The following is a 17148-nucleotide window of genomic DNA, read 5'->3' on the forward strand; positions in this document are numbered from 1 at the left end:
GTCGTTTTGTGCTCAATGTAGATAAGTTATCTACATTGACCGTAGAAAAAATGCACCCTTAAATAAAATGAAATAAAGCAAAACTTGGTTACATTTGTAACTAGATATATATTTAAACCGGATGGATTATTTATTTTAAGTAATATTCTTATTTTTGCTTGAGTATACAAAAACCCAACACAATTTATTACTAGAAAATTAGTAGCATTTATTATCATTGTTTGGAATCTTAACATTCACTCAAAAAACCACGTACTCGAAGTTAGGTTTGATTTTAATATCCACAACCGAGGCAAGCAAAGGCAAGGGATTCTCATGAAGTTGATACCTTTTTCTTAGGTAGGTTAACCATTTTAACTTGATTGGCGCATCACAGGCGCAAAATGGAATGTACTGGTAACAAGAAGCTTAACAAATTTATGACCCATATTTGAGCATACAAGATGCAGAACAACCAAATCAATAAGAGTTTTTTAATAAGTATTAATTATAGATATTTTAATATTCTTTATTAAATATTTTAATTATTTAAATTGAACATAAATAATTTGGTGATTTCAATAAAATAAATATATTATTTGAGTGATGCAATATGATCAAGAATATCCAATCGGTCAATTATATCTTGGATGAGTATGGCAGCATATCTCTATGGAGAAGACATCGCTATGGATCACAGGTCTATGATGGTCTAAAGCATTATTTTTGTTTAATGTTATTTTTAACCTTTTTTTTTTTTTTTTACTTTTAACCACTCTTTAATAAATCCAATCCAATAATAATCTTCAATCTTGTGCTATTTGTGCTCCCCCATGAACCGTGATTGGTGCTAAATAAAAAAAACAAAGCCATCAAAATTCAAAGTGATTGGTAATTTGGTATTAATGGTGTGAGAATAAGTGTAAGCAGTGATGAGTATGACCATCACATCAACGCGTATCTGTCATCCTTGTCATCCATGATGAATGTTAAGTACCTACCGTTTCTATCATTCCTGATGCACAAATCTCGAGGCAACCCCCAAAACTATATAACACGAAGACAAAAATAAAAGTAAAATAAAAAAAAAGGAAGAGAGAGAGAGAAAAAATTAAACAAGGTATTTCTTTCTCTGAGGGGGCGAACATGGAAGGAGCTGCTTACTGTATCTCTCTCTCTCCAAAAAGCGCAAAAGCGAATAACTGAAACCCTAGGCTCCGTGATTGTTCGTTACTTTTGTTTCGAGGCATCGAATTCTCTGTGATCTGAATCCGTGAAATGTGCTTCTCGAGAACGATTCGGAATCGCAGAGCGACAGCGAGCAACGCTTCTTCCGTTGTCAACCGGTGACTGACATCGATGAAGCAATCTCAACGGTGGCAGAGGACTCTGATCCTCTGCCTGCTCTCTCTCTCCGTCGTTGCTCCTCTCGTTTTCGTCTCTCGCAGGCTTAAAGTTCTCACTCCCGATGGTAAAAACTCGTTCCATGTGCATACTCGAGTTCGCATTGTTCCGAGTGCTCTCTTTCCGTTTTGTTATCTCTTTTTTATTTGACTTTGTGCGTTTCTGTTAAATTCCGTTTCAGGACGAAGAGAGTTTCTCGATGATTTATCGAGTCATGTAAGACTCTTGCTTCTAGTTCAATTGCTTATATAGCTCAACCTGTTTAGTTTCAGGGAAAGGATATCAGTGAGAGGAAATATAGTGAATAATTTTCTTTTCTTTTTCATTAAATTAAATTTTGATTCATCCTGTTGTAGTGTCTGCGAGTTGAAAAGTTTGCCGACCGACAGCTCACTGGAATTTCTTTTGCTTTCTAGGATTTTAATCATCGATAGTCTGATATTTCATATTTAATTATTTTAACTTGAAGACATTTTTCGTTTTTTTTTTCGTGCTTCTTCAGCTGTTAATGAACTTGTGCAGCTTGTGATACTCTCTGCTATAGAAATTGAATTGATCGTTATTTGTTTGTTGCAGACATACAGGACAGATCCTTTGAGGTTAAATGCTATAGAACAGGTAGTGGAAGATTTGATTAGAATTTTTGCTATCATGTGTCAAGTCTTTCTTCTTTTCCCCACGGTGAATTGGAGAATAAAGATATTTAAGTTTTGCTTGTCTTTGGACCTTTTTTTTGGGCAATTCAGGAAGGTGCTGAAGAATTAGAAGAGCCAAAGCAAGTTGTTTATGAAGAAAAAGATTTTGGTTCATCGAATAGTTATAGTTCGGAAAAGATTAATGATTCCGAGGAATCTAGAATTGAGGGGTACAGAAATAACCTTTTGGAAAGAAATGGTTGGTATCTGTAGGTGCACTTCTTAATTTTTTGGATTTACATAATGCTACTCAAGTACTCAACAATGTTTGTTGCTGACTGAAGTTTTCATTGTTATCAAGTTTCAGAATTCGACCATGACAAAATACAAGACCAGGAAGCTCAACAGAAAGGATTATCCTCCATGGATGGAGATAAGGTTTTTACTAATTCCTTTGAATTACTGCCATTAAAAATTGAAGGACGCATGGTGTCTATTTTTTGTTTTACAAGATTTTTTTTTTTTTTACTAAATGAACCAAATTGACATAAAAAACAACTTTTATGATATATCAGCTTTGTGCTTGAGGTTTTAATTTTAAGATAGAAACTTCTCTGACCTAATGTAAATGCTGTTCTGACAAGAAATATCATAAACTTGGATATTTTGCACATTTTGTTCGACCTCTTAAAGAGTGCACTTATTATCTACTTTCTTTTTGCCAATCTAAATTTGAGAATACAGGTTTACTTAACTGTTCTTCTCTGTATTTCACTATGTAGAGATTGCTTTATCACTTGCTGAACTTATAATGTGGATTTAAAGTTATCTAAAAGCATGCCTCAGTTTTGGTCTATGTTGCACTGACAGACACCGACACGGGACACGATATGACACGACGCTCCGATACGTTAATTTTAAAAAATGCCATATTTCGATACATTGGGACACGTTTTGATATTAAATAATATTTTGATATATATATTAAAAATCATTTCTGTTAATAATACTTTGTAATTTAATATTTCCTAATATTTTTTATTTAGAATTTCATTTGTCAGCTAAAAAATAAATCCATTTTGAGTAATGATGTCTGCCAGCCTATAGAGGTGTGTGTCCCCACTCCATCACGCATCCTGTGATTTATGCTACGCGTGTTCATCACTCTCTCTCTTCCATCTAGTTAGTCCTTCTCTCTTTCTCATTTTTTACTTCCATTTCTTTTCACACTCTCTTCTTCAATCTTCGCCCAAAACAAACAATGGCATCCTCCTCCAACATGTTCTTATTCGCAGCATTCTCATTGTTCTTCTTTAAAACATCATATGCAAAACTCACCTTAGATTAGTATAACGCCCGGCCACTTCAAGAATCAACGACTATCCTCACATACTAAAACGAGACTTTTCAGTGTGCTTTTTCCTCACTCGCAGACTTCCCGGGAAAACTTCCCAGAAGGTCACCTATCCCAGATTTGCTCTCAAGTCAAGCACGCTTAACTATGGAGTTCTTCCGTTTCGGGCTACCGAAAAGCATATGCATCTTGTTAGTATAGGTAGTACCAATTAATTCTTATAAGCTATCCCAAACTGTGCAGTCTCATACCTGCACAGTCTTTGGAATCCCTCTCTTACGGGTGTCGATTCGATTCATTCGTTCATGTAACCCCCGCTGGAAGCCTGTCAGGAGCCGCTTCTTGTCCATGCCCTTTCGCACCGGCGATCACTCCCCGTCCTCGTCAGCGCTTGGGATGTTACATGCCCACCAGCTTCCACCTGGTTCGTCCTCGAACCACACCGTACTGGAAGAGAGGCCCTGCTCTGATACCACTTGTAACGCCCGGCCGCTTCAAGAATCAACAACTATCCCCACATACTAACACGAGACTTTTCAGTGTGCTTTTTCCTCACTCGCACACTTTCCGGGAAAACTTCTCAGAAGGTCACCCATCCCAGATTTGCTCCAAATCAAGCACGGGTCGAGGACTCCTTCCCCTTCTTCAAACTCCGATTCAAGACATTGTTGATAAAAAGATGGCTTTTCCCGGATATGGAGTTCTTCCGTTCCGGGCTACCGAAAAGCAGATGCATCTTGTTAGTATAGGTAGTACCAATTAATTCTTATAAGTTATCCCAAACTGAGCAGTCTCATACCGCTCAGTCTTTGGAATCCCTCTCTTTCAGGTGTCGATTCGATTCATTCGTTCATGTAACCCCCCGCTGGAAGCCTGTCAGGAGCCGCTCCTTGTCCATGCCCTTTCGCACTGGCGATCACTCCTCGTCCTCGTCAGCGCTTGGGATGTTACAATTAGTACAAGGACATGTGTCCACAGTTCAACATCATCATCCAAGACACTATCACAAACAAGCAGATCTCGAGCCCAACCACCGCTGACGCCATGCTCCGCCTCTTCCTCCACAACTGCCTCCTCCCCAACGGCTGCGACATCAACCTCTCCCTCCGTGGCATCCTCTCCGCTGCCACACATGACCTCTTCACCATGCTCGGCGGCCCTTACTACCTTATTTGTCTGTTTTTTTGTTAGATTATTTCAATTTTATAAAAATATAAAAAAATTTACATTTTTGTCCCTTGACCGTGTCCGACACGGTCAAAATTGCGTGTAGGAATGGTCAACGTGTCCAGAAATATTGACTGCGTGTCGGAACGTGTCGGTGTCTGACACGCAATTTTTTTTTGGAAAAGATTGTATCAGTGCCTCGTTGGTTTTGGTTCCTATATGAAATTTTAGTTGGACAATCAACTTAAGCATCAGATGTGTGAATGCTCCCCATTTTGCTTGAACACTATCAAGTGTCAATTCATCCCTAGTGGTTGATTCCATCCATGCCTAATGCCTAGCTACATGGGAATGTTTGAATGACTTTGACAAATTAGTTACTCATGAGGATTACTATGTACCTACCTTGAAATTTATGATTTATGCAAAGGATTGGAAGTTTTCGGGTGCATTTTATGAAGGGTTCACATTTTATAATTTGCCCCATGTAATTTTGTTATTGTTGATAGCAAGATCTTATTGTTGCTTTTGGCTTCAATATCCATGTCCAAATGTGAGCTGATGTGCTATTGGAGTTATTTAAAATGGATCAGGAAAGTAGTTTTAAGTAATTTTTTTATTATACATGCTATTTTCCTGTTCCATTTCTGAACTGAAGAATATGATTGTCTTCATTATTTTTTGGCATCTCCATGCTTTTAACTGGATTGTATATCTTCACTGGGGATGCAAATGAATTACAAATACAAAGAAATAGCAGTCATCCATGGTGGGGAACTTTATATTTCTTATATACCTATATGTATTCAATCAAAGTGTGAATGCAAATTAGATCACATAGAAATTTCTCTTTGCAATCTTATATTAATTTTTGAATTTGTTTTTATTTGCAGGGGAAATTTAATAAAACAGTAACCAACAATCAGAATATACTCACTCACTCTCAAAGAATGATAGATGAGAATATTAAAGTGACAGATAAGCAATCTGTTCGAACAGCAACCCATCATCATCAGATTTCACGCTCTCAGTCTCGGAGAGTGACAATTCAGAAGGTTGAGGAGATTAAGGATCAAATTATTAGAGCCAGAGCATACTTGGGCTTTGCTCCACCAAACAGCAACTCCCACTTGGTGAAGGAGTTGAAGCTGAGAATTAAAGAGATGGAACATGCAGTTGGAGAAGCTACCAAGGATTCAGATCTGACAAGGAGGTAAAATTTTCTTTGTAATTCTACAACATGCATTTTGTTCAGCAATTATTTTTACCATTATTTACTAAATACAATGCACAAGTTTCAAGAGGAAACTGAAGCTTTGAAAGATATACCATTTTTTCATGTACTGCTAATTTGCTTAATTGATTCCCTGTTTGTTTCAATTTGCTTCTATTTGGTCATTCCAATCCTTTGCACTGATTGAAGCAAATTAAATGTACATTGTACAAGGCTTCAGAAGAGAAAATTAGAAGTGGAGGGATCATTTTAAGAAACATGTTTTTCAGAGACCAAAACATAAGTTTTTCTCAAAAATTCAAATTCCAATCTGTGAAAATATGGCAGCTGCATGTCTTTCAGTACAAAATAATGATGGAGAAAATCATTCATGTAGAAATTTGATGTGATATGAACTGTTAGAAGAAAATGAATGTTTTTCTATCTGAAAACAAGTGAAGTTCACAGTGCTTTGCAGAAAATGAGACAAATGGAGGCTTCACTCTCTAAAGCCAGTCGTGCTTTCCCAGACTGCACTGCTATGGCTGCTAAGCTCCGTACAATGAATCATAATGCTGAACAGCAAGTTCGTTCTCAGCGAGACCAAACAACATTTCTTGTTCATCTTGCTGCAAGGACCACCCCGAAAGGTCTTCACTGTCTTTCTATGCGGCTAACTGCTGATTACTTTGCCCTGAGACCTGAGGATAGGAAGCTCCCAAATGAAAATAAGATTCATGATCCAAAACTTCATCATTATGCTGTCTTCTCTGACAATGTTCTGGCATGTGCAGTGGTTGTTAACTCCACTGTATCTAATGCCAAGGTAAATGGATTGGCTTTTTATTTTTATTTTTCCTTTAACTCAGTTGTTCTTTGCTTTTATTTTTGGCTAATGTCAAACCCTGATGCAACTGCTGACAGAGAAAAAGATACTAGGAAATTCAATATTAATAAGTTTAGCTGTCAAGTTATTTTCAAGTTAGTCCATTAGTGGTTACTTTGGACTGGAGATGCCCCTCAAGTCTCGTCCATATCAGCCAAAAGGGCTTGTCTACACTTATTGCAGTACATGTGTACTACATAATAATTGTTTATGCTTGAGGATTTTCTTCATTATATTCTTTGCCTTTGGAGTGGGTGATTATAGGACCAGGTGGTAAGAATGCATGATTCTGACACCAACTCCATCTCATTCTTATCCTTCCTTGAACCTAGATTCATTTTACTTGGCATTTCTTTTATTGGATTAATTGAATCTGAAATATATTGTATATTCAAGTGTGTAAGTCTGTATAAGGAGGCTCTCTATTTATAGAGACTAAAAGACCTAATGGGATGATCTAATGGGCCAAGCCCACAATCTAAACTATTCTAGACTATTCTAATAATAATAAATTAATATTATTTCTAACACTCCCCCTCAAGCTGGTGCGTATATATCAAAAGCTCCCAGCTTGTTACAAATATGATCTATTCGGGGACCTCTAAGAGCTTTAGTGAATACATCCGCAAGTTGATCATTGGAATTGACAAATGTTGTCTCGATCTCCCTTGACTGGATCTTTTCTCTAACAAAATGACAGTCGATTTTTATATGCTTGGTCCTCTCATGAAAGACTGGGTTAGAGGATATATGCAAAGTGGCTTGGTTGTCACAAATGAGCTTCATAGGCCTTTGTTCACAGAGATGGAGTTCCTTCAGCAATTGTCTCAGCCAGATGAGCTCACAGGTTGCATTTGCCATTGCCCGATATTCTGCCTCCGCACTGGATCTGGCGACCACAGTTTGCTTCTTACTCTTCCAAGAGATCAAATTTCCTCCGAAGAGAAAACAATACCCTGAGGTGGATCGTCTATCTGAAGGAGAACCTGCCCAATCAGCATCTGAATAACTAGAGATCTCTGAACTCTCTTTATTTGTATATAATAAACCTCTTCCTGGCGCCTTTTTAATATATCGGAGAATTCTAATAACTGCATCCCAATGGGAGTCACAGGGAGAATCAAGAAATTGACTTGCAACACTCACTACGAAGGAGATATCTGGCCTTGTCACAGTAAGATAATTCAATTTTCCAACTAGTCGGCAGTAGCGACTAGGATCTGGCAGTGGCTCCCCCTGTCCTGGTAATAACTTAACATTGGGGTCCATAGGTGTATCAATGGGTTTACAGCCTAACATGCCAGTCTCATCTAGGATATCCAGTGCATACTTCCTCTGACAGATGGAAATGCCCCGCCTAGACTGTGCAACTTCGATCCCCAAGAAATATCGAAGTCTGCCAAGATCTTTGGTCTGAAATTGATTGAATAAATGCTCTTTCAACTGATTAATCCCGGTCTGATCACTGCCTGTAATGATAATGTCATCAACATAGACCAGGAGATAAACGCACTGGCCAGAAGAGCTATGCCGGTAAAAGACAGAATGATCGGCTTTGCTTCTGATTAAGCCAAAGGATTCAACAACTGAACTAAAGCGGCTAAACCAGGCCCGAGGAGATTGCTTCAGGCCATATAAAAATTTCCGAAGTTTACATATCATTCCAGAACTCTCCCCCTGAGCAACAAAACCTGGTGGTTGCTCCATATAAACTTCCTCCTGCAAGTCACCATGTAGAAAAGCATTCTTAATATCAAGTTGGAGAAGGGGCCAGTGATGAATGGCGGCAAGGGCAAGCAACAGGCGAACAGAAGCCATCTTAGCAACAGGAGAAAAGGTATCCCCATAATCAAGACCAAAGATCTGTGTGTATCCCTTGGCCACTAAGCGAGCTTTAAGGCGATCAACAGTGCCATCAGGACCAACTTTAACTGTGAACACCCATTGACAACCAACAACAGACTTCCCGGGAGGAGCACGAACAAGATCCCAAGTGCCATTGGAGTGAAGTGCCTGCATTTCATCAAGCATCGCCTGGCGCCACCCTGGATGAGATAGTGCTTCACCTGTGGTTTTAGGGATGGAAACAGAAGAGAGACTAGAAACAAAAGTAAAATGTTGTGAAGAAAGTCTGTCATAACTCAAGAAAGAATAAAGGGGATGAGGATTTCGAGTGGATCGAATACCTTTCCGAAGGGCAATGGGAGGAGTCTCTGATGGAGGATCCGAAGGAGAAGAGCCGACGGGAAAAGGCGATCTGCAGGTATGGAGGTAATTGGTTGCTCCTCTGGAATAGGGTCACCTGCAGCTGGTAAAGACAAGTCAAGAAAAGGAACAGGAAGGACCTGATCAACCTGTGACACTGGAGACGGAGTAGAGTAAAAAGGCTGCTGATCAAAGAAAGTGACATCAGCAGAAACGATATAAGGCTTGAGATCGGGAGAATAGCAACGATACCCTTTTTGAAAACGTGTATACCCAAGGAAAATACATTTGAAGGCCTTGGATGTCAACTTGTCTTTACCTGGAGTAAGATCATGAACAAAACAAGTACAGCCAAAAATATGTAAAGGCAGAGGATAAGAAGGTGCTCCGGAAAACAAAATACTGTGGGGAACATCATTATTTAGCACAGAAGAGGGCATGCGGTTGATAAGGAAACATGAGGTGATAATAGCATCTGCCCAAAAACGGAGTGAGACGTTCATATGAATGAGAAGAGTACGTGCAGTTTCAACTAGATGTCTATTTTTACGTTCAGCGACTCCATTTTGTTGTGGAGTGTGGGGACAGGTAGTCTGGTGTATCGTCCCATGTGTATCCAGAAATTTAAAAAATTCAAGAGACACATACTCTTTTGCATTATCACTGCGCAAGATTTGAATAGAAGCACCAAATTGAGTTTTTATTTCTGCACAAAACTTTTGATAAATTGAAAATAACTCAGAACGATTTTTCATTAAATAAACCCAAGTACAACGGGAGAAATCATCAATAAAGGTTACAAAATACTGAAAACCCAAAACTGACATAGTCCGACTCGGACCCCAAATATCAGAATGAACAATAGAAAAGGGAGCAGCAGCTCTCTTATTGACTCTACTAGCAAAGGAAGAGCGAGTATGCTTTCCCTGCTGACAAGACTGACAATTCAAAGACTTAAGACCTGACAAAAAAGGAACCATATGCTGAAGCTTCGAGAGACTTGGATGACCCAGACGGCTATGGAGAAGCTCAGGAGACTCTGTGAGAGAGCATGCAACTGGAGCAGAGGGTGCATGCAGATAGTAGAGACCTCGTGACTCACCGCCCGCTCCAATCGTCTTCCCCGTACCCGAATCCTGCATAGAAAAAGACTATTTAGAAAAGGTGATAGAGCAAGAAAGAGAATGGGTCAATTGACTAACAGAAATTAAATTAAAAGGAATGCCAGGGATGTAATAAACAGAGGTTAAAGTTAAGAAGGGAGTTGGTTTGGCTTGCCCAATGCCACGAGCAGGAGCCTTGATGCCATCAGCAAGAGTAACAGAGGGAAGATTATTAGAAAAGGTAAGGGAAGTAAAAAGATCTTTATTACCACAAAGATGATCAGTAGCACCTGAGTCTATTATCCAGGGTCCAAGAGACGATTGAGAAAAACAAGCAACATGATTACTAGTATCTGGAGCAGGTGGCTGAGAAGAACTCTTTTGGAGAAGGGCCTCATAGTCTGCAGTGGAAATAGTCACTGATCCGGTAGAGGGCGGCACAACATCTGTTTGAGCAAAGTTCATATGTGGTGGCTTCAAGTGAGGGTACTTTCTATAACAACGTTCTTCAATGTGGCCCAGATTTTGGCAATAATTACACCGAGGCCTTTGTCCTCGGCCACCCTGTCCATATGACATCGTCTGTCCGCGCCCGCCTGGGCCATATGATGTCATGGGCCCGTGACCGCCTTGTCCGCGACCACGACCGCGTCCACCATTGTTCCAATTACCACGAGAGACTAAAGCAGCAAAATCAGACAAGAGAGCAGTAGAGTCAGTAGCTGGCACGTGTGCGAGGGCCACCTTATCTTGAAGATTCAGAAGGCGCTGAAAGGTCTGGGATATGCTGGGAATCTCAGTACTGGTTAGAATGTTCTCACAAACACTTTCTAATCCGTCAGGGAGACCAGAGAGAGTCACAATCGTAAAAAGACGCTCCACTTGCGTCCTGTACACTGTAGCATCCGCAGCATGAGGTAACATAGCCAAAAATTCCTGCATCAAAGAACGAATCTTACCAACATAAACTTTCATACGAGCTTCGGGTGATTTGCGCAAATCCATCATCTGGGAGACAATGGAATAAAGTTGCTGAATATCATTGGTGTAGAGGTTTTTGGCTTCCGTCCACACATCATAGCAGGTCTCAAAGGAAATGAAAATATTGAGAAGAGATGAATCAATGGATTGCCAAAGAATACTGAGGAGCTGAGCATCAACTTTCTCCCATTCAGTCATCTGATCTTTGGAAATATCAGTCTTCTTAGTGGTGAGATGTTTGTCATGGCCTTGACTGGTAAACCAGATCTTAACGGAGGTAGACCAGGTCTTGTAAGTGGCAAATCCGGTCAATTTCAGAGTTGTGATAGATGGAATAGCACTTGAAATGATGTCGGAAGAATGTTTACTGGTTCCTTCCATCAGGAACAGCGATCAGACAACCAAAAAACTGTAAAAGTCACGCGAAAAAGGAACAAAGTAGCGACTTTTGCACTGGAAACCCTCGAACGGAAGAGACCCACAACGAACGGGCACCGGATCTGGAAGGAGGAGGCAAAGGCGAGCCTGTCTGCCTTGGTTTGGCCGGAATAGGTGGCCGGAACAGTGCACACGCGCCGGAGAGAGGTGGCGCGTGAGGCCCACGCGCAGACGGCTGTGGTGGCGCGTGGAGGCGCATGCGGCGGCCGTTTGGGACGGGTCTTGGACAGAAATGGTCGCCGGCGTGAGGGGATCCTGATCGCGTGGTTTCTCGCCGGAAAGGTTGCCGAAACAGTGATGAACAGTGACGGAACAGTGTTTCTGGCGATGTGAACAGTGTTTTCCGGTCAAATAATGAATGAGGATGACGATCTGAGATCGAAAAAGGGTCTAACAATGTTCGGAGGGTTGAAAAAGGTTGCCGGTATGATGCACGGCAGTAAATAAGAAAGGAAAAGATATATATGCGGAAGCAGAGCCCTCAGATCGAGAGCTCTGATACCAAATTGAATCTGAAATATATTGTATATTCAAGTGTGTAAGTCTGTACAAGGAGGCTCTCTATTTATAGAGACTAAAAGACCTAATGGGATGACCTAATGGGCCAAGCCCACAATCTAGACTATTCTAATAATAATAAATTAATATTATTTCTAACAGGATTTATGAATATTATGTCACAAGATGAAGCTTGCATTATGCTACACTCACAATACAAGTAGGCCCCACCAGTTTTTATAAAAAAAGAAGTGATGCACAGATATCGATCTGTGGAAGGAACAATTGATTTCCTGTAACATAACCAAATGATTTCCCTTCTTTTATAGCTATTCTGAGTGCAATTTGAAGTTTACCTCTCCAGCCTGACTACCTTAAAAGAGTTATCTTGCTGCTTTGGGCACTGCAGAATCAATAAGTCGAACCAGTTAAAACACTAGAAGATATATGATATTTCATTATGGAACATCACTAATGAATCAAAATTCCTTAGCAGTACCTCCCTTCTTTTTAGACATTCTACACCTCTCTCAATTTCTCTACTGCTTTTTAAAAAACTATTGATATATTTTGCTCAAGAAAAATTATTTCTATTAGATATACAATCTCAATAGCTTAAGCTTTCCGGATAATTGATTTATGACAATTTCTTATAATATCACTTACACCATTAACTAATGAATAAACAATGATTTCCCAGTTTCTACCTTATTAGTTTTCTCAGCACTTTATAAAAGTTTCTAACTTGTAGCCCAATACGACAGATACACTGAGAGAGGAAAGCTACATGAGATCCTCTAATAAGTCTTTTTTCCCATAAGAATGCAGTCACCTTTATCTGCATCAAACCCTGTCCCTTATCAAGCATAAGGATAATGGCATCAATTGATTCTTTTTAATTTATATACAGCGTAGGATAATGGCATCAATTGATCCATATTGCTGACCTCACCTTGTGGGATAAGGCTTGGTTGTTATTTTGTTAAAATGTGTGTGTGTGAGCGCGTGTATTTTTTTTTTTTTTTTTTTTTTTTTTTTTTTGAGAATTTGTGATATATAATGGCAAGGAAGCTTGACAATGACTTTTAAATTGCAGGAACAGGAGAAACTTGTTTTCCATGTAGTGACCAATTCACTCAACTTTCCTGCAATCTCAATGTGGTTCTTATTAAACCCTCCTGGCAAAACCACAATCCACATACAGAGCATAGACAACTTCGAATTGTCCAAGTTCAATACTTCCAACAAATATAATTCCAGTGATCCAAGATATACTTCTGAATTGAACTTCCTGCGTTTCTACCTGCCAGACATCTTCCCTGCTCTAAATAAGATTCTGCTCTTTGATCATGATGTGGTAGTGCAACAAGACCTCAGTGGACTATGGAAGGCCAATATGAATGGAAAAGTAAATGCAGCAGTTGGGACTTGTCAGGAAGGTCAAACTTCGTTTCATAGAATGGATATGTTCATAAACTTCTCAGATCCATTCATTGCAAAAAGGTTTGATGTCAATGCTTGCACATGGGCATTCGGGATGAACTTGTTTGATTTGCAACAGTGGAGGAGACATAATTTAACTGCTGTCTATCACAAATATTTACAAATGGTATGGTTAAAGAAATGTCTTTATTTTGTTACACGCTTCTAGTTCATTTTCCTTTGTTCAGAGTGACTATTTTTTATCCCCTCCCTTGGCCCGTTCCCCAAAGAAATTTTCCTACATTTAAATCTCTTTAGATCTTCAGTTTGGCTCTTGGCATTAATAAAGAAATGTAGAGTTGAATTGCGCCATTTAATGGGATCTGCTCCCTTGAAATTGGATTGGATCAATCCTAGAGAATAGTTTTCTTGCATTATTAGAATGCTGAAACTAGAAGTTCATGACTTCTTATTATGATATTTTACCTACGTGTTAGGTTAGTACTAGGCAAAGATTTGACATCTCCATGACATTTAGATTTGTTGTTCAAAGCGACGTCTTCATATTTCTAGTTTTGATGATTGAATCTAATGAGGGAATGTATCGAAGTTCTTGTTTAAATTACAGTTAGATGGGGCACAAATATAAATTCTATAAATTCTGATGCAATGATTATTAATTGCAGGGTTCCAAGAGGCCATTGTGGAACATTGGAAGTCTGCCTTTAGGCTGGCTCACCTTCTATAACAAAACTATGATTTTGGACAGACGGTGGCACATTCTTGGCCTTGGTTATGACTCGGAAGTCGATAGAAATGAGATAGAGCGGGCTGCCGTCATACACTATGATGGAATTAGGAAGCCTTGGTTGGATATTGCGATGGGAAGATATAAAGGTTATTGGTCCAAATTTGTGGGGTTTGGCCACCCTATTTTGCAAAGGTGCAATCTCCAGGCGTAGCCCATAATCTAAACCTTACCTGGCACTTGTTGTTTGACTAGTTTGCTGGCACATTAATTGCCTGCTTCAATCCATTCTTTCTTGTTCTTGGCAATTCTTCTTGTAAAGCCCTTCATAGTTACACAGAATTTTCCACAGATATCTTTTTAGAAGCTTAGCTTATTTGTATTGACATTTAAGATGAAATAAGACTCACAGAGGCATTTTAGCTGCTTGCAGATGCTATTGGTTGTTGTGTACATAATTCATTCTCGTGCTCTATTAGGTTGTGCCAATGCTCGTTGCCATCAATTTACGCCAATTACGGAAAGATTGAAAGTTGGTTATATTTTACTTTGAGAAATAAACTTACTGTTAAAATGAGCTGCCATTTGAATTGTAGTGTCATTGATGCCTTGTGCTCGTTTTTCCCGTTGCATGAGAAACAAGTATTATTTCGTGTAATGGACTCTTTTATGACTTAAATATAATATAATCTGTTACTATTCGTGAAGAATATAATATCGACTATCAGGGCCTAAATGATAATATTCTGGTATTTAGTTCCCTCGTTGTTACTGGTTAGAATAGTGGTAGGGTGAGTGAAGCTTCGATTGTAGGAGTGAAATATGGGACATCAAAAAGATTATATAACACGTGGAGAAAATCTATTGGGTTTTTGCCGATATGGATACCTAACGACGGGTTTTCAATTTATCCATGATGTGTGGTGCACAGAGTGACAATGCATCAACAATAATAATCATAATTTTGACATCTTTGTCAATGTGTATGAAGTAAACCGGACAGAAGTTGCCTAGCCATACTCTGAATTGTTACTGAAGAAAAATGACAACCATCTTGGAGTTATTGCAAACAAAATTCTATAGGATTGCCAGCAAAGGCTAAGATGGGAAGAGTGAGATGTTCCATGGAGAGAAAAACCTCAGTGGAGGAAACCAGCTCAAACATAGGGATGGGGGCATCCTTGGTGGTAGCAGCTGCCTATGCTGCAACCATGTCAAGCCCAGCCATGGCTTTGGTGGATGATAGACTGAGCACTGAAGGAACAGGGTTTCCATTTGGGCTTAGCAACAACCTTCTTGGTTGGATCCTGTTCGGTGTTTTCAGTCTTACTTGGGCTCTCTATTTTGTCTACACTTCTGGGCTTCAAGAGGATTAAGAGTCTGGATTGTTCCTCTAAATCCCAACTGATGTATTGTAGAAATTGCAAACAAGTTCAATCCTTTTCTCTTGTATTAACAAATTTCTTGTCTATTTTGCTCCATTTGCTCCAAGTTCTGTCTTTATCTGGAACTATCACATCGCTTATTCTTTATTTGCTTATTTTGGTTATTTGTTTAATCTGTTACTCTAACACATAGTGTATGGAATTCTAGCCCTGGAAGTGGAAATTGCACGAGTAGAAGGATCATGTTTAGACGAATATGATAACTGATAACAAAATGAGTAAATGGTGGAAACACTTAATGAAGGAAATGTGTTATGTCTTCCAAATAATCATCACTGTACTTCCATTAATCTAGCCATGGATTGGCTGCAACTTTGGTCAGAAGGTCCATTATCTTTCTTAAACTACTATGCATAAGCCACAACACTATCATTGTTTTGTATTGGCGAAACGAGTAAACATAACTTCTAAGTAATCATGATAATATGTAGAATAGTTTCCTGTTATAACTAAGCTTGACTATCAAAATGCCTTCATAAATATTAACATATATTGGTCCAAGTGAAAGAGATTTATATTCTTAATTTAAGCATGTGGTCTTGGGAGGAATTTATGAATATGAAAATAAAGGATAAGGAGATATTCTCGCCTTCAAACCTCGATTTGTATTTTTGTATATTAGTCACTTACCTTCTAGTAAAATGATAAAAAAAAAAGAACAAAATCTAGATGCAATAGCATTAAAATTTAAAAAAAAATTGAACTTATATGATATGCATATCTATAAAGGATTAAAATAAATGTTTATTTTAAGTTTTTATATTATTAAATACCATCATATTGATGAGCACTTCATTCCTAAACTTAGATTCTTCATGCCTATTAATTTGTACTTTTTTATATTTTTGACAAGATATAATAATTATAATATTAATATTTTAAAATAATTATAATTATGTAATAAGAAATTAATAAATATTTGAAGACGACTATAATTAAAGAATCAAATTGTTTAAAAGTTTATATTTTCGAGATATCTTTAAATTCTTAAATGAGTAATGAAATATATTTAATTTTTTTGTATTCATTTAAATATTTCAATAAAATAATAAAATATTTTAAGCTTTATCTTTTTCTATTATTTATGTTTGAAAATAAATAAATAAGTAATTAATAATGATAATTTTTTTAAAATGAGATGAAATGCGCGAATGTGTGTTGCACCGATACGGGACACGAGATACGACACGACACGACACGATACTCCAACACGATAATTCTAAAAAATGTTAAATTTTGACATGTTAGGACCAGTGTTTTGAAATCCCACCCCACCCCCGGATTGACCCGGGTCAACCCTGACCCCTCCCCTCTGAGGGTTGGGGACACAAGTTAGATCCTATATGCATATCGACCCCTAAAATCCGGCCGAATTTCAGTGACTCCCACGTCAGAGGGATCAAAGGGGGTCACTGCATGTTTTTTTTTTTTTTAAATTCCACAAACATCGTTTTATTAAAAAAATAAAAATAAAAATGCTTTCTCTTCTCTCCCAGCGACCTAGATGTTTTCAATTTTCACCTCGTTGCCGTTAATCTTCTAGAAAAGGTAAGAATTTTATCTATTCAAATGAAAACCTTACGATCGTCGATGGAAAACAAAATTTCATTCTTACTTCCTTTAAATTTTCCTTTGTCACGGATCTTCTCAAAAGAGGCAGAACCGGGTCA

General features: G+C 38.5%; 1 protein-coding gene across 2 annotated transcripts; it reads left to right on the plus strand.

The window, feature by feature from the left end:
* Positions 1-1081: 1081 nt before the first annotated feature.
* Positions 1082-14529, plus strand: LOC133311960 (probable galacturonosyltransferase 6). 2 transcript variants are annotated; one of them, XM_061513092.1, is made up of 9 exons: positions 1082-1450; positions 1565-1599; positions 1960-2001; positions 2130-2277; positions 2380-2456; positions 5433-5752; positions 6221-6578; positions 12960-13472; positions 13972-14529. In XM_061513092.1, exons 1-9 carry the CDS (start codon positions 1339-1341, stop codon positions 14245-14247), a joined length of 1881 nt encoding a protein of 626 aa, XP_061369076.1. In that variant the 5' UTR covers positions 1082-1338; the 3' UTR covers positions 14248-14529. The 2 variants fall into 2 exon arrangements, with proteins under 2 accessions (XP_061369076.1, XP_061369077.1); XM_061513093.1 differs by having other exon boundaries at positions 2386-2456.
* The last annotated feature ends 2619 nt before the right edge of the window (positions 14530-17148 follow it).

This window comes from Gastrolobium bilobum, unplaced genomic scaffold (assembly GCF_033153095.1).
Source record: "Gastrolobium bilobum isolate Gb01-03AN ecotype WA unplaced genomic scaffold, APGP_CSIRO_Gbil_v1 utg3226, whole genome shotgun sequence".
In the NCBI taxonomy this organism is placed as follows: domain Eukaryota; kingdom Viridiplantae; phylum Streptophyta; class Magnoliopsida; order Fabales; family Fabaceae; genus Gastrolobium; species Gastrolobium bilobum.

Bases quoted from the DNA above. Each gene is read 5' to 3' on its own strand.
- LOC133311960 (XM_061513092.1), top strand. From the start codon at position 1,339: ATGAAGCAATCTCAACGGTGGCAGAGGACTCTGATCCTCTGCCTGCTC. The intron at 2,457-5,432 runs GTTTTTACTAAT...TTTTATTTGCAG, and splicing joins CCTCCATGGATGGAGATAAG to GGGAAATTTAATAAAACAGT. The intron at 13,473-13,971 runs GTATGGTTAAAG...TATTAATTGCAG, and splicing joins ATCACAAATATTTACAAATG to GGTTCCAAGAGGCCATTGTG.